Raw genomic sequence first — 25,193 nt, 5'->3', positions numbered from 1 at the left:
GGAAAATAGGTCCATAAATAAGTAAAGGGGATTGAAATCTACTGCGAGTCTAACAAGACCAAGGTGCTGAATTGCTTTTTCCTATCTGTCTTTTACGTGGAAAATAACAAGAAAATTGAGAAAGTTGTGATGATTTTCAAGGGGAGGCTGTGGCTGCGAGGCAGGGAAGGGAGCCCAGTGGGAGTGCTGGAGACAGTGTGGGGAGATCTCCAGGGACTTGTCATGACTCCCTAGATGGCCCAGATCAACCTGCCAACCTGTCCAGCCTCATCCCAGGTCTCTGCCTTCCATGAGCCTGGTGCATCTGCCACATTGAACCACTTGCATTATCCAAACAAACCATGTTGTCACACATTCTTCACTTCTCCCCTTCCTGGACTGGACTCTCCCTCTTTGATCATTGAATTTCATGCACCCCAATATCATAGCTGCTCTCCTCCCCGTGTGCATACCTGGAAACATCAGACCTTTTCTGTCTTCCAATGTACTTTTGCAAATCCCTCCTCAATCATCATCTGTGGATTTCCCTGCCTTCCCTTAGTTTCACACTGCCCTTTTCCGTCCCTCTCTTCCTTACCTTCCTTACCTTACATAAACATATGCAGACATATAATTGTCCCTGCTAGGTCATGAACTCCTAAAGGCTCACGCTAGGTCTTTTCACTCTGTGTTCCTGGGTTGTCTATCATGGGGTCAGGCACAAAGTAAAGCAATTGTTCTCTCTCTACGCTGCACAATAGAATCTCTTTGGGTATATTAAAACATACCCATGGCTATGCCCCATATCGGACATACTAAATCAGAAATTTCTGAAGGTCAAAAGTTCTCCAGGTGATTCTGGTGCCCAGTGATAGTATGGTGGTTCTCAAGGTCTGATTCGCAGTCCAGCAGCATGGCATCACCAGAGAACTTGTTAGATCAGGTGAGATCGAGTACATTCAGGGTGGTAGGTGGTAGACCTGAGAACTTGTCATAAATGCAAATTCTCCAGCCTACCCCAGACCTACTGAATCAGACACTCTTGAGGTGGGGCCCAGAAATTCACATTTTAATAAGCCCTCCAGGTGATTCTGATGCACACCAAGGTTTGTGAACAGCTGCTCTAGCAAAGGCATCCAATAAGCCATCCCTGAATTGGACCATAGAGGCATTCCCTTCATCCTGACTTACCAGCCCCTCGGCTTGCATAGCCCTCAGTACTTCCCAGGATAAATGCAGTTGCTAAAGCCATGGCTTTGGAATCTCATTCTCTGTCTTCCCCCTATTTCTTTCTCACAGGAATCAATTAATAACAAACCCTTAACTCACAGGACTTTTCTTCAGATTGGCCAGTCCTCTGGAGAAGGAAATTTGCAGAGACACAGCCTCGTGCTTATCCTGCAGCTGGAAGCCTTGCACACATTTAGTTGTAAAAGCCCCTTTACTGACTGAATTCTGCATACTCAGGCCTCTTCTGTCTTCCTGCTGACCTCCCCTTCCTGTTAGTTACCTCCTGTTGACTTCTCAAGACTTTTTTTATTTGGCACAATGAAACAGGCACCAATCTTCATCTCATTGCCTCTCATGAAGCTATTTCCTACCCAGCATAACAATCCAAAACTTGATAACATTTCTCATATACAAATGTTATCTTCACTTCAGATTTGATACGTACATTAACTATGCTGCATCATTAAAACAACTGACACTCTTAGTTCAAATGCTTTCCTCCCTTCTCTAGCACAGTGAACTGAACAGAGCTGCCACCACCTGGTATTCAAGCCAAACTATGAGAGTCATGCCAGACTCCTGTCTCTCCTTCATCCTCACATCCAATCAATCACCACATCATGCTTGCTCTACTCCCTCAATATTACTTGTAGCTCTCCAGTTCTGATTGCTACAGGCATTCCTCGGCTTGGAGATGCATCACTTCAGCCTCTGCCTCCATCTTCTCATGGCATTCTCCCTGTGTGTGTCTATGTCTCACGTGGTCATCCTCTTAAAAGGACACCAGTCATATTGGATTTTGGGACCCCCTACTCCAGGCTGACCTCATCTTAACTAATTACACCTGCAAAGACCCTATTTCCAAATAAGGTCACATTTTGAAGTACTGGGGGTTAGAATTTCAACATATCTTTTTGGTGGGACAAAATGCAACTCATGTCACTAGGTATAATAATCATCTGCTTACTTGTTTCTTTCCTTAAGCTCCAGGTCCTGAAGGAGAGTTGCCATATCTTATTTGACTTCATTTCCTTGGTGCTTACTTTTTTTTTTTTTTTTTTTTTTTTTATTTTTTGAGACAGTCTCATTCTGTCACCCAGGCTGGAGTTGACTGGTGCAATCTCGGCTGACTGCAGTCTCTGCCTCTTGAGTTCAAGTGATTCTCCTGCTTCAGCCTCCCTAGTAGCTGGGATTACAGGCACCTGCCACCAGGCCCAGCTAATTTTTGTATTTTTAGTAGATATGGGGTTTCGCCATATTGGCCAGGCTGGTCTCAAACTCCTGACCTCAGGTGATCCACCCACCGCAGCACCCCAAATAGGCTGAGCCACCGCACCCAGCCTGTTTCCTTAGTGCTTACTGTGGTGTCTGGTGCATAATAAACCCTCAGTAATTGCTGATTGAATGAAAGGAAAAGCATACATGTTAATTACCCTTCTAACAGATTTCTCAGTGTTTCAATATCTTCAAATTCTTCTTTATTTTAGGTAGTTACCAAGGCTGTCATGGTCCTAAAAATATTCCACCTTTTAGCATTTGAACCTGAAGTTCTCCAGTCTCTCAGCTTCTCCTTGCCCCATTCCATCCCACCCAAAACTGCTCTCTTTGATCTTATTTCCCAGTGTCATCAAGTCCAGTGGCATATTTCTCGCTTTATTTTCTCCCTACCCAACCTAGATCTCACCCCCAAATCCTTGTCCCTTTTATCTTCTACCACCCTGCCTGGCCCATCCTCAGCCTTGCATTGATTTTCTGTGTGTGTCTCTGCTGCTCTGGAGTGTCCTGGAGTTTGGGAGAGTCTCATAGAAAGTGGCTGTGGGTAGGCATTCTGTAAATCCAGCCAGGGACTCCAGCAGCATCGAACTCTTCTTACTCATTTCTTGTCATGTGCCGAAAACCTGTCCACTGTCCTCAGGCCTCAGCTCTGTCCTGGACCCTCCCTCTAAGCCCCGAACCTCAGATCTAACTTAGTGAAATGGGAACCTGGCTACCTCATCTTCCTGTCATCTTACTTCCTGTCACCTCTCCTTGTCTTCATCCCCTCTCACTCCTTTCTTTGAAGTGGATGTGGTCTCGTGTCACAGCTAAATTCTCCACCCTAAATTGTCGTTTTAATTCCTCAATTTCTCCAATCTTTGCCCCCTAGTCAGCCACTTCTTGCTTTTATGATCATACCCGCACATCCTCTATCCCTTACTCAAATGTCAAGTGATCCCTTGACCCTTTAATTCTCCATATGGTTTTTCTCAGTGATTTTCACTGCTGTACTTCCTAAGAAAAATGCATACACATGCTGTCTTTAATTTTATCACCAGTTAATTTCTTAAAGAAGATTGTTGATGCTGGTGTTATAATTATTACCTTGAAAGTTTAAACTCAATTTGGCAATCTCTCCCTCTCTTCCTCTTCCTCTTTTCATCTCCCTTACACAAACTCTCTCTCATACACACATACAAATAGCACACTCATAGAAATTGTTCTAATATCAGACACTTCTGCTAACTTATAATCACCAGAATCATTCATTAAACAGTTTGGCTTTGTTTTTTGTTTTGTTTTGTTTTCCTGAGGGCTTTGCTGTGTTTTGAACTCTGCCACATGCCGCTAATACAGTGATCGGAAGGCTCACAGGGTCCCTGCCCTCGAGGGACTAACGCTCTGGCAAGGGAGTCACTAAAACAAACAACTAAATAAATACGTCACAAGTACTTACAGGTTGTGAAAATACAAGGGGTAAAAGACAGGGAAGAGTGGACTAACCTGAAATGGGGGAACCAGGGCCTCTCTGAGGCAGTGTGTTTAAGTTGACACTGAGAGATGAGAAAGGACCAACCAGGTCAGAAGGGAGGGAAAGAGCTTTCCAGACCTAGGGCACCCTGGTTGGCCCTGGAGGGGGACAAAGCCAGGCCTCTTCTAGGGATTGTCAACCACCATTCCTCTATCATCATAGATGATAGCCACCATTGCTATATCATCATAGTAGGGAGAGAGAGGCAATGGGCAAGGTTGGCATGGTAGGCAAGGGCTAGAGCATGCAGGAGTCTTGATGACCAGGGTGAGGATTTAAAGCAGGGAAGTGGCATGATCCTCCTATAGCCCAGGGCTTAACCCTCACTTTCTCAGAGAGGCTCCCCTTCACCATACGTGCTCAAGGACTGTTTCCCTTCTTCAGAGCACTTTCCTCAATGTATGGTTATATATTCAAGAAACTCCCTGTAACAGACCGCCATCAGTTTTGCTTTTCTTCCCCTCTGCGTCTCCAGAGCACAGAGCTTGGCCATCCCAGCTGCTGAATGCATATTTTCTGAACAAATAGTGAATATTTCCTCATTTCTCTTAGCTATGATTTTTAGCAATCCAGCCTCTCTGAGCCTCAGTGAGCTTAACTATACAACGGGAATATAAAGTGATCAGTCATTGGACTTGTTTTTACTGTCTTCTGTTTCTGTGTCCTTTATGTTGACTCCCAATCTTTATCTCTGTACTTGCCTCTCTTTTAAATGTCAGCTCTGCTTAGCTAGCTACCTGCTGCACATCTTGCCAGATGTTCACAGATAACACTCAGCCTTTTCATTTCAACCTTATCATTTCTTGCCCCACAAGACCCTCCCTTTACCAGCCTCCCCCGTCCACACACACACACACATAAAATCATCCTCTGGAACTACTTGTTTCTATTCATGGCAAAATCATTCTCCTAGTCCTTCTAGCTCAAAACTCTGAGGCCATCTTACACTACTTCCTCTTCCTCAACCACTGCTTAAAATATCTTCCAAGAAATTCTGCCTAAGAATTGTCCTTCTCTTCTAAATCTACATCTTCCCACCAAATTCAGATCCTAAGTACTCATTTTACCTTGATTGCAAAAGGCTTCTCTACTGGTTCCTCTCCCTCTGGGTTTCTCTTTCTCGTTTATCCTGCTTTCACAGAAGCAAAATCTTGATGCTATCTTCCTGTATTCAAAACCCATCAGTGGCTCCCCATTGGCTACCCAAGTATAGATTTGCTTTCAGATACCATCATGTTATGGCTTTAATTTATTTTTTCCATCTCTGTGTATCCTACATTTCAGATGAACTGAACCTTTCACTGTTTCTAATGTTCTCTCACATCCACCCGCCTCCATGCCTTTGTTCATGCCATTATTTCTGCAGCAAACCTCCCTTCCTTCTGCATCTTCAATGCTGACTCAGTGCATTCTTCGAAGCTTAAAGCTTATCTAAAATAGCTCTTCCTGACTGAGCCTTCTCCATGACCCTTGAATAGGATGTGATGTCTTCTTCCTCTGAACCCACTCACTCCCATTTCACCTGAAATCTCTTCCACCCTGCCCAGGAATGAGGATGTGACCCCAAGTCATTAGCCTTCAGCCACTGCAGCCCAGTGACTCTCCTTAGTTCTCCTGCAGGAGCAAGTGCTGATAATTCACAGAGGTCTTAGCCAGGCCTCTGGTAACTGAGAGCTCTGGGCTTGAGCCCTGACTCTGCTGCTTGTTAGCTGTGAGACTTTGGCTTATGTTATTTAATTTCTCTAGGCCTCACTTTCCCCACCTGTTAAATAAGACTAATGTAACAGCTGTGCCTCAGAGGGTCTTATGAGAATTAAGTGAAAAGAAGCACTTGGCTCATTGACTAGTATAAATGCACAAAAACGAATAGCTTTTACTTGTTCAGTCATCAAAATTGACAAAATAAATGCCATAGTTTGTTTACTTGCCATCCTTGTTTCATCGGCTCCTGATCCAGGACAAGGACCCGGCCTTTTATCTGCGTAGCCCAGTACTCTCCGTAGCGCCTGTCTCATCAGAGGTGTGTGATAAACACTTGAGGAATGAATCAGTACATTAATGACGTTCTTGATAGCAGAAAATGTGTATTAATCATTTCTGTGTCCCTTGACTGTGTTTAGCCAAATGTTTTTTTAACAAGGCAACTGGTTAATATTTTTTAGGTAAACAGATAAATGAAGAAATGAATGAGTGATTGAATTAATAGTGAAACTTGCTAAATATGTTGAATTTAAACAGATTAGTAGATAGAAAAAGACTTTGGGAAAACGATAAAAGCTCTATATTAGATATAGTTCCTTGATGGATATTTTATTCTTCCCTGGTTTACTTATTTTGTCAATTTTTCCTGGCATAAAATCACAGAAATGTAGGAAGCTATGTTTTCTATTGTATATCTTGTCCCTTATTATTCACTGTCTCTTGTGCTGGTACTGTTCACTCTCCTACCTTGTCACTGGAATTTAATGTGAGTGTGGTGGAGGAGGAGGCCCCAGATTTTCACCCTACTTGGTACAGGGATGTAACATTCAGTCGTGAATATGTGTTAAACTGTTTTTCTTGTACAGGGATGAATTTGCACAGATCCATTGCCAAGCTCTTGTCCTGTTCATTTGTGAGCAAAGATGGGTGTCCGAGGACACATGGCAGGCTGTGCCCATGGACAGGAGTAAGCAAGACGAACAAGCTTTCAGGACCACTGAACTTGAGGCCCCGGCTGTATTAGACCAGGGTAAAAGTCAACTGAACCTTTAGATGCAGAACCAGAGAGAAGTGGGGGGAGGAAAACAGTAGTTACCATTATCACCATTTTACAGAAAAGAAAACTGAAGCTTGGAAAGGTCAAATATATTTAGCTATATCAGTTGCATGAAGTTAGCAAGGGACTTGAATCAAGAACTTGGACTTGAATGGAGATCTATCTGACTTCAGAGCTCACCCACAAAACCTGAGCCATGGTGAGACTTTCCTGGGGTGATTTGTGTGGGAAACTGCAGGCTCAGTGTTCATCAGCGAGGGACCCTGCTCTCAGCATGCTCTTTCTGCCTGTCTGCAGCAGCTGCTAGCAGGGTGAGAGAGGAGGAAGAGAGCAGTCGTGAGTCTCACCAGTCGTCTGACTCCCTACCCACAAAGAAAATGCTGCAGCTGTGACATAGGTGTGTTTGTGAGTGTGTGTGTCACATGTGCACAACCACATGTGTGTATGTGCACATAGGTGGGGGCATCTGTACCTGTAGCTGCATTTCCGAATGTAGGAAAATCTCAATGTTGCATAATACTGTTTTCATGGAACTGTTGATCCTCAGAAATAGAAATGACTGACAGGTTTTCAAAAATGAATGTGCATCTCATATAATTGTAATGAGATTTGGGATATCTTAATTCATCGATAAAGGGGACAGGAAGGAACTCAATATGTTTCACCTCTCATTATCCAGAAATTTAAAAAACAGGTTCCAATGAATTCTTAGGCTAGATTGCAATTTCTGTTTCTATGCAATTATACAGAATGCCAAACTCATCTATAAAGATTAGCTAAGGTGTGAATGTATACATGTTAGGTCAGCAATTCCCAACCTAGTGTGTGCTTTAGAATCATCCACCTAACATTTTAAAAATACTGATGTTTGACCCAACCCTAGACTGGTGAAATGAGAGCCATCAAAATTTGAGGACCAGTTTACCCATATGTAGGGTAAATCTGATGTATCAAAGTTTGAGAATAATTCTGCTTACAAGAGATGCCATGATTAATGAGATTCAGTAGCTATTTGAATGAGAGAATATTTATAAAGGAAGACAGGGAAGTGACTCTAATATAACGCCATGTATGCTAATATTGCCCCATGAAAACACAGGCAAGGAGACAGGTAATTCTTTCTATGCACTACAGATAACTTCTGCTCCACCCACTATTTTGTACCCAGAGGCCAGTGGCGGACAAGCTAAGCTGATGCCCAGCCAACAGTCCTGTGTGTAGACCCAATGCTGCCTTTGTATATTTTCTCCAACAGCTTTATGCCTATGATGGGGAGAAGAGCAGAGGAAGGTGTGGGAGAAATTCCAGGATATGTGCTCCATGACAATCCTCCCCTCTACCCCTTACTAGCAGTGTGATCTTGAGCAACTAACATGACCTTGCTGAACCCTTGTTCACCTTTGCCACTTGGGGATTATAACACAGCTGTAGAGTTCTCTAGGTAGCTAGAGATGGACAGCACCCAACAGAGTACCTGCCTGACTTGTAGAAATGCACAATAAATGGCAGCTGCCATCACCAGCTTTTTCTGACCCACTCAAGATTTCTTCCCTTTGCTTTATACAATTCTTGATCCCAAAATATGCAGGGAAACTACAGTTCTCTGGGCTAAGCTTCCCCTATTTGGGGACAGATGAACTCTGTGTCTGCCTTCTATGATGATCCTTAAATCAAAGGAGCAGCTAGCCCTTCTCCAAGTCAGGTGCTGGGAGTCAAGGTATGAATGCCTCCTGCGTAACTGGGGTCCATGACAGTGTCCCTCACTTTTCTTATTCTCTCGCTTGCTCTTTCTTGGCTAAAAGGCTGAGTGTGATGACAAAAAGTTCAAGTGTGAACATCACATTTATGTTACATGTGTATATATGTGTATTTGTCTTTATTGCCATGTTTTGGGACAAGGTTGTATCCTTGAGTTTCAAAATCTAGAAGAAAAGGTACAACATTTTGTTCACTACTACCCATTTTAAAATCATTTGATATATCTATAAAATTTATTTTCAGGCTGGGCGTGGTGGCTCATGCCTGTAATCCTAGCACCTTGGGAGGCCTAGGAAGATGGATCACAAGGTCAGGAATTTGAGACCAACCTGGCCAATATGGTGAAACTCTGTCTCTACTAAAAAGTACAAAAATTAGCCGGGCATGGTGGCGGGCACCTGTAATCCCAGCTACTCGGGAGGCTGAGGCACCAGAATCACTTGAACCCGGGAGGCGGAGGTTGCAGTGAGCCGAGATCGTGCCACTGCACTCCAGCCTGGGTGACAGAGCAAGACTCCGTCTCAAAAAAAAAGAAAAAAAAAAAAAATTTTCAGCATTTAGAATCAAAATTCCTATTAATGTGTGCATAATAACAGTTAATATTTATTAAAAATTGACTGCATCCCAAGGTTATTGAAAGTTATTTGTACATATTAAAAGTATTCAACCCTATGCAGTTGATGAGGTAGATAATATTATTATCCCTAATTTACAGATGAGAAAATTGAGCCACAGAAGGAAGGGATCCTGTCAGGTTTTTATTGCTCTATCTTTAAATGAGATAATTTATATAAAGCACATGTGTGCACATATACATAAAAAATAGACTGAGTTACCCTAAATAATAATTAAAAATTAATAACTAAAGATTATCAAGAATTTGCAATTTGTTTATACACAGTGTTCAACAATATCATGTTTTTGTGGAGTATACTGTACTTGAGAATTCCCATTTTACATGTGAAGAAGTTGAGGATCTGTGTTCTTATTTGCCTGAGGACATAGGAGCAAAGGGGAGTTTGCACTGGTAACTTCCATGGAGGGCCCTTCTTAAATCCCATTGCCTATGAAATGCCAGGAGTGGGCTGGGATGGCAGCACTTTAGTCAGGAGTGGAAACTGTTCATGCCTAATTACTGAAAGGAGGCCTGAGTAATAGGCATGGGCAGGCAGGCAGGTGGATGTGGTGGTGAAAGCTTTGCATCTTGATTACCTCTGTTTTCTCAGTTATTGAGGAAGCACATCATGTGCCGAAGGAGAAAATGGGGGAGGAGGTGTCAGAGGTTTGAGAGAAAGAAAGTATGAAAAGGTGATCTAGAGAAAGGGAGAGTGAATGAATGAGGAAAATGTAGTTTGATCACTGGGCAGTATTCAAGAGCCCACTTGAGGTTAGCGGTCAGGGATTTTAAATGAAACTAATCAGTGTGGTGGCCAACTGCATTCATCTGTGCAAACGCAGAAATGGAGCCACAGGGTCGTTGAGTTTAACCAGTGTTGGAGTGTTTCAGACAAGTATGATGAAGTGATGGAGGAGTGTGGGAGTTGAGGTTACATGAAAGGGAATGATTACAATAATGGATGACATAATTTAATATGAAAAAAGAAGGAAGAATGTACACGAGGTGGGTGAAGGTCAGGAAAACAATGGTAGAATGAATAAATTCTAAGCATCCAGGAGGTAGAAAATTATGGCATTAGAAACAATAAGTTGGCAAAATAGGAGATGATGCTTAGATATTGGGATTTTTGAAATTGAGACCAGGGAGGGGCTGCAGATATTGGTTATCTAGAACATGACCATGGGAAAAGGAGGGTAGAGATAGGATCATTAGAGGAGAAAGGTCAAAGAGCTGAGTGACTTGATTTTAGTGGATAACTTAAGTTACCAAAAATTATGGAGAAGTTTTGGGAGAGGACAGTGATCCAGGATCTGAAATGAGGAGGGAAGATGGGGGCACAGCAGTATAGGTATGACTGCAGCAAGGAGGGAAGTGGATAGGATACTCTCATCACATGAATTAATGAACTTACCCAAGGTCACAGAGATAGTAAGTGGTAGAGCCAGGTTTTAAACCTACTCAGTCTGGCTCCTGCACCTACATGAACTACTCTTCTAATTACTGACAAGTGTGTTATTTTTCTGTATAAAAAAATTCTAAATGAGTTTGTTTACTACTAATAGACATTAAATAGCACAATCACATCAATATTTAATTTTTCTTTGCATGAGATTTATATGGTAAAAGATAATGTAAGTTTGAGGTCAAGCATGGTGGCTCACAGCTGTAATCCCAGCACTTTGGGAAGCACAGGCAGGAGGATTGCTTGAGTCTAGGGATTAGAGGCTACAGTGAACTATGATTGCACCGCTGCATTTCAGCATGGGTGACAGAGTGAGATCCTGTCTCTAAAAAAAACTAAAATTAAAAACAAAAACGTAGTTCATTTAGCGCAAAATGTGTAGGCACTATTTTATCACATTTCTTTTTATTTATTTATTTTATTTATTTATTTATTTATTTATTTATATTTTGCTTTGTTTTATTTTTTGAGACGGAGCCTCTCTCTGCAGCCCAGGCTGGAGTGCAGTGGCTGTATCTCAGCTCACTGCAAGCTCCGCCTCCCGTGTTTATGCCATTCTCCTGCCTCAGCCTCTGGAGTAACTGGGACTACAGGCGCCCGCCACCACGCCCGGCTAGTTTTTTGTATTTTTTTAGTAGAGACGGGGTTTCACCGTGTTAACCAGGATGGTCTCGATCTCCTGACTTTGTGATCCGCCTGTCTCGGCCTCCCAGAGTGCTGGGATTACAGACTTGAGCCACCGCGCCCGGCCTATCACCATTTTATTTTATTCATTGAAACACTTCAACATTGGTTAAACTCAACAGCCCTGTGGCTCCATATCTGTGTTTGCACAAATGACTGCAGCTGGCCACCACACTGATCGGTCTCATTTAATATCCCTGACCACTGACCTCAAGTGGGCTCTGAATACTGCTGGGTGATCAACATGTAATAACTCGAGGCACCATTATATCCACATTTTACAGATGAAAATACAGTCATGCACCACATAATGACATTTTAGTCAACAGTGGACCACATGTACAATAGTGTTCCCATGAAATTGTAACTCTATATTTTTACTGTACCTTTTCTATGTTTAGATGCCTAAACATTTACCGTGGTATTATAATTGCCTATAGTGTTCAGTATAGTAACGTATTGTGCAAGTTCACAGCCTAGGAGCAATAGGTTATACTATATAGCCTAGGTGTCTAGTAGGCTATACTGTCTGGGTCTGTGTAAATGTGCTATAATTACACAATGACAAAATCACTTAATGATGCATTTCTCAGGATGTATCCTCATCATTGAGCAACTCATGATTGTACTGAGGTTAGGGAAATCAAAGGACTTATCTGAGGTCATATAATTCAATGATTGCTTCATCCAGGGCTTAAATTCAGCTCTGTCTAACCCTCAACCTCATTTGCAATACAGTGGAGCTCTTTCTTGAGCGCCCGCTATGTAATGGTACTACTCTGCACATGGTGGGTATAGTAGACACGATGACAAGGTCCTTTATATCTGGTGAGCAGAAAATAGTCACTAAATATATATAAAGGAAAGTGCAGGGTGCCATGAGAGAATATAACAAGGAAATATAACCTAGTCTAGGAGTGCCAGGGAAGGCCTATTTTAGGAAATATTTTTAAGTTAGACTTTCAGAACAGTGTAAGTTGTCCAAGTAAATGGCAGTTGAGGGACAGGGGATATGTCGGGGGTGGTAATCCAGGTAGAGAAACAACATTTGCAAAGGCCTCAAGGCCCTATAGCATCCTTTGTAAACTTTCGGCATCATTATTCATCATTATGCTTACTAACTTCTGATAAAGCCACAGGTTTACCAGATAATCTAGGGATTGGTCATTCCAAGTACTTATTTTTTCCCAGAACTAGTAATGATTATGAAGATAGTGACATGTAATAATCTCCTCATCTTACCATTAGGATACATTGAAGCATGTGATGCTTCAGCCAACTGCATAGCAGAAAAATTCATTTTTGCCATTTTTCTCTTCACCTTTCTCCTGTATATACTGCAAACTGCCTTTCTCCAGAAGCACTTTTAAAATGAGCCTCTATTCTCTCTTTGTTTCACTGCACCCTTCTTGCGATTTATTTACCTAGTTTAGGAAAGGAATATTTGTTTAAATGCTCTCACGTTACATATAAATATAATATCCTATTGGGGACCGCGCCGGCGGTGGTGGAGAATGAACAGACACAAGAGACAAAGACAAACAGAGAACATGGCGGCCGCGCCCAGAGCCTCCGCCTCACTTTATTTATACTCCATAAACCTCACGTCAGCAGAAATAACACAATGCAAAACAAACTTTCTCTACCCAGATGTAACCTTCTGCTTAGCTCCTTGTCTCTAGGCTCCTCCTTATTTGTCCGCCTTCTTGGCGCCTACTGGAGTTCATTAAAAGTTCAACTGAAGATACTGTCCTTGAGCCCTATCTATTCTTAGCATATTGTTTTCAATGGTCCCTGCAATATCCCATACTGGGACCCCAAAGTGCTGTGAATAGCTGGGCAGAAATTTTGGAAACCATGCTTCTACCAGAAACTCAGCCAAATGTGGGCCAGAGGCAGGCTTGAAAGGATGTGCTTTCATTTAACTGTGGACAAATATTTCCATTTGTGAAAGTTCCTTTTATAACAGGTAGAATAATATGTAAGTCTGGAAAAAGCTTATAGTTTCTCAAAGTCCATAATGAAATGCCCTGTTCATCACTGCTTCTGAATGAAACATCCCATCTATGCTGGACTGTATCAAAGAGAATACACACACACACACACACACACACACACACACCATACCCACATTCATATATACATACATATATTCTCTCTCATTCTACTTATCTCCCTACTTTTCCCTCTTTCTTGCTTGCTTTCTTTTATCTATCATCTATCTATCTATCTATCTATCTATCTATCTATCTATCTATCTATTGATCAATCCATCAATCTATCTATCTGTCTACCTACCTACCTACCTACCTACCTACCTACCTACCTACCTACCTGTCTATCTCTATTTCTCCTCCCTCTCCCTGGATGGCAAGTCTTATACAAGGAAGCCTATCACCAGACATGCTGGCTAACAGCTTCCGAGCTCTGTTTCCAAGTGCCACAGTTAGGTGGAAAGTTGGGACTAGCATTTAATCAAAAAGTGACATTTAAAGGACCCTTGTTAAAGCAAGAGTAGTCCCTTGATGCACTGAGAAAGCCCATATGAAGGGAGCATCCAGTCAGCCTGGTCATGCAGGGTCTTTACTCACTAAGTTACAGAGTGAAAGAAATGCCCAAGCTATCAGCATGAAGGACAAGCATCAAGTCGAGTCAAGGCCACAGCCAACCTCTGACCCAACACATCACCTAGACTAAGGGAAAAATCCCTGCAACAGTGGATATGTCCTAAGGGGTAGGAGAGAGAATTGGGAGAGAAACCGAAAGCTTGGAAATTGCCAATGCTTAGAGAAAACTCTGAATAGACTGTGGGTATTGTGTGAGACAGGAGGAAGAAAGAAAAGGCAAATAAAAGATTACCACTAGTTCTCAGCATACGTATTTGCATGTGTGCCTGCTGGCTGCTGTGCATCCGTTACAATGGATTCCTCTATGGCACAGGCTATGTTCCTGCATGGGCATGGGTCTGTGGTGCTTCCTGTGATATGCCTGAATGGAAGCCACCTGTAGCTGCCCACATGGGACGACAATCTTCAGGGTCTTTATTTGTTAGAATGAATGAAACAAACAAACAAACAAACAAACAAACAAAAATGTTCTATTCTGACTAAAAAGATGTGAGTGGTTTGCCCTGCACTGAGAGAATATTGGAGACCACATATCAAAGTGGATAGAGAGACTGAAGTTTCCTTCCAATGACAGGGTTCAACCTCCTGCCCCACATCTGACCTGACACAATCCATGGGCTCCTTGATGGCCTAGTGCCCTTTCCACAAAACGAATATTGGCACAGTCTGCTCAATAATGCTGCTCACTTCTAATGGAGGCAACACTCTTAGCACTACAAGCAGATAGAAGCTGAGGCTTGCCACTCACGCTCCTTTCCAGCTCTAGCCCAGAAAACCAGATAGGAGTTGCTATCTCTTCGGAAGCCTCTGCTTACCCGGCCGAGAGATTGGTCCAGGTTGTTCATCTGACTCAGAATATGGCAGGCAGTTCTCCCAGAGATTTTTTTTTTTTTTCTAATGAGGAGACAAAGTGTTTCCTCTGTGGCTCATACTGCTAGGGGGCAATCTCCACCATGTGTCTTAGCTGTTTGGAGTGAAGTCCATAGTCTGAAAAACAGAGCAAAGGGAAGCGAGGGGCACATAGAAGGACCTTTAGACCCTGCTTGCAGATATCTCAGAGGCAACTTCCATTTAAACCTGGATACAAGACTTCATGATAGGCTTTTTTTTTTTAGTGAGGCCCGTTGGGTTTTCTTACTTTCTCTTGCCCTCAAAGAGCCCAAATACAGAGGCCTTTCCTCTTTCAGTGGGTATCAAGCAGGTCAGTTTTCAAAGTGTTACGAGTGCTTTTACGTCCAGCTCTTCATTACTTTGCCCCACCTTTTCCTGTATGACCACCTGTGACTTTCTACCTGTGTGCACTAAGCTCCCCTGCCAGACCCTCCACTGTCATTCCATGCACTGCCAACACCAGCCTTCCCTGCACCCAGGATGGTGACTCTGCCACCAGCCACTACCACTTAGCTTATTTGCTAAAAACCCCTTCCTCTTCCCTTTTAACATTCTCAGTGGTTTGTCTGGGTCTATATGTGTTTCTTCACAAAGACCTTAGATTCCTTTGAGGGCAAGAATCTCTTTATCCCAATTCCTGTTGCCTAATATCACAGTTCACACACAATAGGCCTCTACAAATATTTGCTAAATAAATCAAGTAAGATTTCTCATCTCTCTGGCAGATCATTCCGGACTAGAGGGAAGAAATTAAGTAAATTCCCCTTTATTCCTTTGCTGGTGCAATTTGCTACTTGCTGAATTCTCTTGCCATTTCACAATATGCTCTTCCCCACTCTTTGAGTTTAATGTCAATGCTGTAGAGTTAGATGCCCAGTGAAGTGACCACTGGGTGGGAAGTGGGAGGTGGGAGGTGGGGTGTCGGGGCTTTGGCCTTTCCATGCTCACGTTGCCTCCTCTCCAGCCTATGTAAAGACATCTACAATCTGAGTTAAAGCCTGCGTTGGCATTGCATTTGCACCTAGGGCAAGACACTTCTTCCTCTGTTGAAGTTTGAGAACCACTCCTTATTATAGTATTTATATTTGATGTATGTAATTGATCAATTTAACTTATTTAACACATGATTCTATGTGTGGCACTCACTAAATGCCACGAACTGTTCTAGACACTTTAATTACATTAGCTGGTTCCTCCTCATAACAACTTTGTCAAATAGATAGCTATTACCATCAGCCTCATTTTACAGATGAGGATATGGGGTTACAGAATGATGAAGGGGAAGGAACTTGCCCAAAGTCACACAGTGATTGGTGGCTAAGCTGGCATTTGAAATACGCAGCCTAACTCCAGAATTCATGTCCTAAAACCACCGTGCCCTGCTGCCTCTAAATGTGATCAGGGTGGGGTCTACACTGCACTCCTCTACATCCTTCCAATTTGAGTTGATATTCTTAATTTTCAGGGCCCTCAAAAGCAGGAGGTCTCCTTGACCTAACCTACTTAGCAACAGTGGATGAGTGCTTAATAAATACATCCAAGCTCATTGCTTCCTTAACTTTGGCTTGAATACAGGTTTATTTGTGTCATTCTGCATAGCTAATTGTTCACATAGTATTTAATGCCAGTCATTTGGCTCCTGAAAATGTATTTTCAAACAACCTAGGAACTATGCCAACAATTAACTATAATTACACATTGTATCAGTTTTGAGTGCTGGAAATGGTTGGAAGGCAAAATGTATGTTATTTAAAATGTTAAACTGACAGTAAATAAAATATGATCCTACCCAAAATAGAGATAAATAAAATGGCATGTCCCTCTTTTTTTATTGCCTTTTCTAGGTGTCTGGGATCATATGGAATATTTTTTTCTCGTGATTTCTGGACTTTTTCCTGAATTAACAGATATTTTTAGCTGTGCATAGACCACCATTTTCTGTTCAGCAAAAAAAAAGAATCAAATTCAAACCCTACTCTGTGGGTTCACCTACAATGACGAACAAACATCAAAACACCTGGGGAGGGGCTTGTATTTGATGCAAGAGTTATTCACAGTACACTGTTTGGATGCTTATGGAGCCAGTTCTTGCCTCTAGGTATTTCCAAATTGAATCCCAGGAATAATGCATTTATAAATAGTAAGCTTAAATAATGAACACGTTCATCCTAGCCACTTCCTTATATAGCTCCAATGGCTTTCCCTTGCAACAAATAAAGACTCTGGGTAATTAATTCTATGGCTTATTGGGTTAAGTTGGTGATTTCCAACACTATCAATATTTTGCAACTAATATTTTTAACCCCTTTTATTATGTGTAAATAAAATTTATAAATAATAAAACCCATAGATACAAAATTTTCACAAATATAGTGTCTTAATATTAATTAAGGGAGAAATAAGAATAATTTATAATGATATAACTGTTAATATTTAATAATTGTATCTTCCTATGCTAATTATAATAAATATTTTAATGCTCCATTACAAGAAAATAAATAATAAATTTGATAGACATTTGCACCTAGTGCAGATTCTCCATTATATAATATATAATATAAAATGCAATATTATATTATGATATGTGTGAGAGTAATACAGACTGATACACATGTGCTGTATTGGTGATTCAAAGTGATTATACAACGTGTAACCTCCCCTCAAATTATAAAGTAGTTATGGACCTAGAAAATTCACTGTATTGAAACTGTACTTTGTGCTTCTATGTCAATGGAATTAGCATCTATGCTCATACCATTAGAAGCGGGTTTTCAAAACCTAAATAAATGTCTTGCATGACATTCAAAAGCTTGTAGGACATGGGGAAATTTTTGTTCTGCAGAACTGTCCTGAGCAATGCACTATTCTAGCCATCCTAGCCCTACCTTCTAAAGGGCAATGATGACCTTCAGTCATTGTGTCATTCAAGAACAACTGCCATACATTTCTGAAAATACCCTCTATGGGGTGACACCCTCTGCACTGAAAACCACTAGATTAACTCCTAGTATTAGAATTAGCCCCAAATAATAATTAATAATTTATTCTCCTGGCTTTTTGTAGTCCTTGAAAACTAAAGGAATGTCTATAGTAAAATTGTCAATAATTGGGTTCATTATAAGACTGTAAGTTGCGCAAGTGTAAGGGCTAAATCCACCTAGAGTGTGCAATAGCTCAGTACTCACAAGATCTGGGCTTTGCTAATTCTTGCTTTAATGATTAAATAATGGGCTTAGAGATCTGGGTTAGTGCAAAGATATACACTATTTAAAAGAAATAGTCTTGTTACTTTCTAATACATATGACAATACCTGGATGTTCACTAAAAAGCATTATAGTTAAGAAATATTTGCAAACACAATTTCAATTGTTTCTGTTTGAGTGAGTGACATTAAAATGTTTGAAGATGTCTGAAACCTATCAAAGACCCAGCATCCTCTTGTCATTTTGCATAAGAAAAGAAAACATGTCGAATATCCTGTATGAGCTGTAGTCTTTGGCCGAAGAGGTTTGCTTAATCTTCACAATGGTCTGTTAGGGAGCTATCATTTATTGACCCTATAGGAAATTAGGACTGGCAAGCAAATTATCTGTCCATAGTCGGTTGGTTCAATGTCAAAATGAAGTTTGAATCCAGAACTGTGATTCCCAAGAACTCATACTGCTCTTCTTAAGGGAGATCAAGCTGGGTTTCTAAAAATCTATGTCTGAAGGACCATGAATTATGAATATGTCAGGTCTATCTTCATATAATTTTACACTATATGTAGTTTCAATTGTCATGGCTATTAAATTCCATTTTCCTAGTAGTTCAGTGATTTTTACATTTATCATGTTCTTTGTCAGGTCCCAGGATTCAAGGTCATGTGTGAGCTCATATTAGTGAGCTTCTTGAGGGCAGGGGCTATGCCCTGGATGGCTGGGTCTCTACCACCTAGCACTGTGCCTGGGACGAAGTGGGCGTTCAGTGAGTATTTGTTGAGTTGAATTTAATTGAATGATGTTTCTTCTTTTAGGCCATGGCCTTACACAATATTTCAGCGAGGCTTTGACCTGGTTCTGGGAGAGCAGCCCTCTGATAAAATATTTAGGTAAGTGATTGTCTAGGGACTTGCTTATGTATGTCTGCAAACCCTGTGTTCCACTTCCCCCTGAACTTACTTCCTAGTGGTAAAGTATAAAATGGGAAACACCTTGAGTTGTCATGGCCACCTACTAACAAAAGTGCTTGCCCCTAGTCATGCCCAGGGACAACATGGAGGACTTGGAGGTCAGACCGATTCTATTTGGGCCCTGGCTTCCTTCTTTGCCAGCTCTGGGAACCTCACTAATTTACTCAACCTCCTGAAGCCTCCAGTCTCTGCATTTGTTAAATGGGGCTATATTACATGCCTGGCTAGGTTATTGTGAGGGATATATGAGATAATGCAGGGAAAATCCCTGGCACAGAAACTGGCACAGAGTAGGCAATTCATGTCAGTTTCTGCCACTCCATTTTGCATCTAATTTGCACCTTCCTCACAGAGTCTTAAGTTGTTCAAAATGAATCTCTCCCACCCCTGCCCTCCCCTTTTCTAAACTCTGCCTCATTATTATTTTCTTTTAGCTACTACTTTCCTGATCAAATTGGATGCTTCTAGTCCCTCCCAAATTTCTACCTACATACCTGGGAATAGCACATATTAGAAAGGCCCACAGCAGAGGAATAATTTGATTGCCAGCCAGGAACGATTCGATTATCATAAAGTTTAATTCATACTAGGCCTTAGCTGGAACAGTTTATTTCCCAAATAAGATCTTATCCATTCATTTTGTCAATCTATCATTCACTTAACATACATTTGCTGAGTTCCTTCTAAGTGCTTGGCTTGACAGTATGGGCATGAATATATGTCCCTCCTTGAGTAAGTCGTCTAGTAGAGGAAGTGAGTAGTTCTGCATAAGCTGCTGATGAATTCAGCTACTGCATGCCTTTTCTGGAGAAATGGTGAGCAGTGGAGGACAAATGGAAGACTTACACCTACACAGTTTGCTGAGTCTCACTTCTTCACTGCCACCTTTCCAAGCCCCTTCCCAGACCATCCCTGTCAACCATTCCTGGCCTAGGTGTTAATTTTTGCTCCTGCATTTGCCTCCTAGGGCTCACTCTTTTGCAAAGCTTCTACTGCTCCTCCTGTAGCTGGTTGTGGATTCAGCTTAGCCACAACTGTGTTTTCTCAGGCATGCTCCTAGCTAGAATGTAGATTCACAGAACCACTTCCTCAAAGGACTTTCCCTTGTCCTTTTCTCTCCTGAGTGTCTGTCCCAGAGAAGGCTGGGTCATGCTCATGGCATTGGTTACAGGCTGCTTTTGAGGATTTGTGCTGCAAGAGATGTCAGCTCCATTCCTTGGACTGTGATATGGGCATTAAAACTTTCCAACAAGGATTTATCATTCGGCTGACTTTTTCTTCCTTTTTCCTACTGCTGGTCTTCCAGGACTTCAAAGGGTAATAAAGATAAGGCAGATGAGGAGCCTGGTGGAATTTGGCTGATGGACATGGATAAGTTCCTCATTCCCTAAAAGTCAGAAACTAGCAGTTTGAAAAACAAGGGCCTTAATAAAATTGCTATTCAAGCAAAACCTGCACAAAAACTGTTTCTATCCCCACAAGCACCATTTATGCTTTTTTCAAAGTTGCTGGCTGCCAACTGGATGTTTTATGCAAGCACTGCAGAGTGGACCAATTGTGTGGTTTGACCCATGAGGTCAGATATCTCAGGAGCCGGTGGGTTAATCAATAAGTGACTAAGAATTTTTATCCCTAACATGGAAACAACTAGCCTGAAAAATGAAAGCAATGAGTCACAATCTGTTTATTTTAGGTACCAGGAACTTTAATCGAAACCACACTGGCATCTGAGTAAACCACCTACCAACGACCACTCTAAAAAATTCTGTGACCTGGTCAGTCACTATAATTGGCTACTTATTTGCAACTATGCTCACTCATGATTTAGTGTCCTATTGAATTCCAAGCTCCTGAACATCTCTCTAGACTCTGAAATAGAGTTTAAATTCCTCCATTTAAATCTTTTTACTATCGAATGCCAACATACAACTTCCTCTAAATGAGCCACTCTTCTTCTAGAGAACCTTTTGTTCTTATCTGAATCTGTTTTCTAAGTGATCCCATATCCGCAATAAACTGAATGTCTCCCACTCTGCTCATTTCCTCATACCCTTTCCTCTAGCAAGAATGCACATTTTTCTTACAATATAAATACTACCATTTTTTAGGATCCAGATCAAGTCTCCACCAAACTCAGCATCTGTTGAACACCTACTACTTCAAGGTACTGTTTCAGATGCTGCAGATATAACCAAACAAATATGACCAAGATAGTCTCTGACTTCAAGCATTTACAGTCTCATCCAAAAAGCAGTCTCCAGCCCTGGCTCTCTATGAGAGTCCCCAGTGTGCTTTAAAAATGACCGACGATCATACCCAGAGCAAACCAATTAGTTCGTAAGTTCTGAAAGGTGTGGCGAGGGCATGAGCGTTTTTAAAAGCACTGTGGTGATTCTAACCTGAAGCCAGGATGGAAGAATATTGCTCTAGAATGTCTCCAATCCACTATAGCAATCCGCAATGACTTTACCCCTGCAAATGCCTATCATATATGGATTATAATATGTATTCATTAATTATTTTATTTAATATTTATTTTTCAACTGCCTATTTTTCCCCAATGAAATGATGTTCTTCTTGAGCAAAGGAGCGGTATCTTATATCACTTTAAATATTTAACATCTAACATACGATTTTGAACACAGCAGGCCTTCAATAGATATATGTAGATAATCATTTCAGGTATTTCCCAAAAACTTGAACCCAGAGTAAGAAAAGACCTTAGTGTTCAACCTAACCTTGATAATCTGCAATCCCAAATAACTTGGGAAGGGCCCAAGCTAGACTCAAAGGATCTAAGAGGACCCTGAACCTACCGACTGAATCTTCCCACCAAACCCACGCCAGTGCCCAAGAAGTCCTCTCTATTGTGGCTTGGATCACTCCTTTCCACTAGACTGTGGGGGTAGGGATTGGTACAGACCAAATTGATCCCACAGAGACCTTCCCTCAAAGTGAGTGCCTGCATTCTGTGGAACAATTCCTTGTCCTGGAATAGCCTGCTCTGAGGAAGCATGGAGATGCCAGATCAATAGCAATTGATACGTTTCCTCACATTCCATTTAATGGCAAGCCATGGTGAGAGCATAGCCTTGTTCTGTGCAGCGCTCTCTGGTGAGTGTTTGCCTCTGGACAGGAATTTCTAGCTCTAGTTGAACACAGGGCTGTGTGCAGGACTCAGTGCACAGCCGAGCCATCAACTGCACTGGTCAGCACCAGCTGTCTCCAGAGAAGGCCTGAGTTGGGAAAGCATTCTAGACACTCACCCAGCTTCTCTTGGGTAGCTTTTTGAAGTTGTTCCTGCCAAATCTGCATGAATGAGGGACAGATGAGATTTTAGGACACAGCTTTTCTCTGACAGTTTGTTCTATATTTGGTTTTTGGAGTTACTCAGTAGATTTTGCAGATGAAAGAAAACTTGAGAATTCCATAGGCTTGAGCCAGCATGAACTAGAAAGCTGCTGGGATCCATACCTGAGAATCAGACCAATCCCAATTTTCCCATTTACAGAGGGTGACCTTGGAGAGGTTACTAGCCTTAAAAATTACTTGATACACGGATAAAGTGGGGCCAGATGACCAGCCTCAGAAGACTGTTATAAGGATAAATGAGGCCACACTACAGAGCACCTGCCCCTTTACAGTTCTCTGCAAAGATTAGTCTCACCCAACACCTGACTTTGCTTCCCCTACAGGGTTTCACCTTGATCTTACCAGAGGCTGCTTTTCTTATTAACATGGTCCAGTGCAGTGTCTCAGGAGCTGCTCTGCACGTAGGAGGTTTCTCACAATATCAAATTCATTTCCACTTTAACCTTTAAATCCGTATAAACCCAGAGGTTAACCTATAGCCTGCTCTACGTAGAGGAAAATCTTAGCCTCTGCTTCCACCTTTAAATTTGAACATGGAGATTGTGGTTCCCAGAAACTTGTGCAAACTAAAGAACCTAATGAAATATCATTATTGATCAGTCAATACATATTTATTGAGCGACCTCTTTGGGGCAGAAATTGTGTGAGGCAGTGGGGATACATAGGTGACAAAAAACTGTCCTCTGCCATCCAAGAGAGCACTTTCTTCTGAGTGGTGATGGACACATGAAAAGACAGGCACAACTCATCATTTCAGGAGCAGCAAGGTACTCTGAGTCAGGTGCACAGGCTCAGCCCCTTGTTCAGCCTGAGGGTACAGGGTGAAGGCCCTGGGCAGATTTCTGGAAGGGGTAGGATCTTACCTGAGTCTGCAAATGATTAGAAGTCAGACATAGAAGAGAGGGAAGAAAATCCAGAAAGAAGGTCTATTAGGAGCAAAAGCAAAGAGGTGAGAAAATCAGGACTACTTTAGGAACTATAGTCAGGTCTCATTGTAAGAGCAGAGGGTGACCCAGGGTTTGGTGAAAAAAGAAGCTGAAGAAGCTATCAGCTATCGAGGATGACCTCTTTGGAGGTTGGAACTTTATTCTGTAGGTACAGGGTGCCATAAACAGTTTAAGTTAGGGGAAGATGTGATTTGCTTTTCTCTTAGAAATATTAGTGTATTCAGAGGAGGAAGAGAAAACTGTGAGATGGATGGGCATGGAGCCTTCTCTTTCAAAAGAAAAATTAACCATCGGAAATGTACCAGAACTGCCAACGGCTTCCTAAAATCAGTTACATAAATTATAAACCACAGGTCACAGATTTGTTGCTCTGCTTCAATGCAAATATTGTAATTTTGAAATCAAAATAGAAAACAAAATTTTATTTCTATGTCCAATAAACTGCCTCCTCCTTGGTACCATTCAAAGTACTTATAGACATTCTCTCTAAAATGATATAATAGCGGAGGTGCCCCCACTCCAGCCTGCCTGTTATAATGTTTCTATCTCAAGGATGTTCATTGTGAAATGCAAAGTGAAATTATACAAATTCTTGGAGGTTGTTTTCTTCAACTTACATTATCCTTAAGTCCCAGATTCCAGATACCTTGAGGCAATCAGCCCTGAATGGGCTCCTTAATCTTACCAGATGAAGTGTGTGAGTGTGAGTGTGAGTCTGTGTTTGTGTGTGTGTATGTGTGTGTGAATGAAGGGACTGTCATGCTTCCAATTTTGCTAACTGCTTCACAGAAGAATGAAGCCATGGTCTTCTATTGTTCCCTAAGTAACAAGCTTTCCTCCCCTGGTGCAGGCACCTCCCTGCACAGACTTACTGCTTGATATTCCTGTGAGTGGGGAGAACTGAGTGACTCTTACAGAGCCAGAAGCATCTCTAACATTTTAATGCTGCTTAATGCAGAGGTTCACCAACAGGTCAGAGAAGTAGGGGCCCAAGAGTCAGGATGGAAATGGGAGAAAATCCCCCAAATCCTGGCCACTTCCCTCCTACCAGTGGCTCTGCCTGGCCCCTGGAAATCCCCTGCCTTAAGCTGGCACATGTCCCACACCCCTCCAGCTGCTCTAGGGCCCAGGATTCTCTTTCATGTTGTAGGCAGAAATCATGTGGCTTGGCTGCCCTCTAACTCGTGAGCCCTAGTCAATGGGTCTGCTCTGTCCCATTGGCCCCAGTCAATGGTCAGCTTACTGGAGAGGGCTACATTTTTTTTTTTTTTAATGAAAGATCTGAAGTCATCAATCTGGTTTCCTAGAATTTCAGGCAACCTGAGGAGGGGAGAGGGTTATGTATGTGTTAAGGTAGAGAAAGGAGCAGGATTCTGAAAGGGTGCTGTGTGAGCAGCATGCTAATGGTTCTGTTTAATTGTAACATCCTTCCATTGTTCCTCCTTCCACATTAAGTGGGGAGGGGACGCCAGACTGCCACAGCCTCTTCATATCCCACCCACACTGGCTTTGATCCCGCAGACTATTTTTGACTATGAACACAGAGCATTGAATGCCTTTGAAATGAAATGAATGAATAAATAAACAAATAATCTCTCATGGTTTTCTTAAGCTCTCCCTTGAAATGCCGATTGATTCTTTTACTCCTTTTAGCCCTTGTTGTAAGAATATAAAAAAAAAATCTTCCCTGTATTCCCAGGGTTAACGCCTTTAGCCAAGGGTGTGGGTAGGAGTGCAGAGAATAAATCTGGGCCTGTTTTGTTCATTTGTTCATCTGCTCTTCTGTCCTCCCTGGAGGCTCTTGGCTTCAGTCATTTCTGTTCCCATCACACAGAAGCTGTAAAGGGGTGCTTTCTTTCTTTCTTTTCTTTGTTAGGGTTCCTCCAGGCACAGAGAGATGGCATTG

At 41.9% G+C, this 25,193-nt stretch overlaps 1 protein-coding gene across 3 annotated transcripts in view; it reads left to right on the top strand.

The window, feature by feature from the left end:
• The window catches only part of ASTN1 (astrotactin 1), a 312,931-nt gene that overhangs the window by 189,190 nt on the left and 98,548 nt on the right, over positions 1-25,193 (top strand). For all 3 annotated transcript variants that reach the window (XM_017891701.1, XM_017891700.1, XM_017891702.1), the window contains exon 9: positions 18,813-18,887. In XM_017891701.1, coding sequence (XP_017747190.1) covers positions 18,813-18,887 — 75 coding nt within the window. The remainder of the gene's footprint in view (positions 1-18,812; positions 18,888-25,193) is intronic.

This window comes from Rhinopithecus bieti, unplaced genomic scaffold, assembly GCF_001698545.2.
Source record: "Rhinopithecus bieti isolate Rb0 unplaced genomic scaffold, ASM169854v2 scaffold_20101, whole genome shotgun sequence".
NCBI lineage: Eukaryota > Metazoa > Chordata > Mammalia > Primates > Cercopithecidae > Rhinopithecus > Rhinopithecus bieti.
The sequence above is the reverse complement of the archived record's forward strand: the minus strand, read 5'-3'. Positions and strand labels throughout refer to the sequence as shown.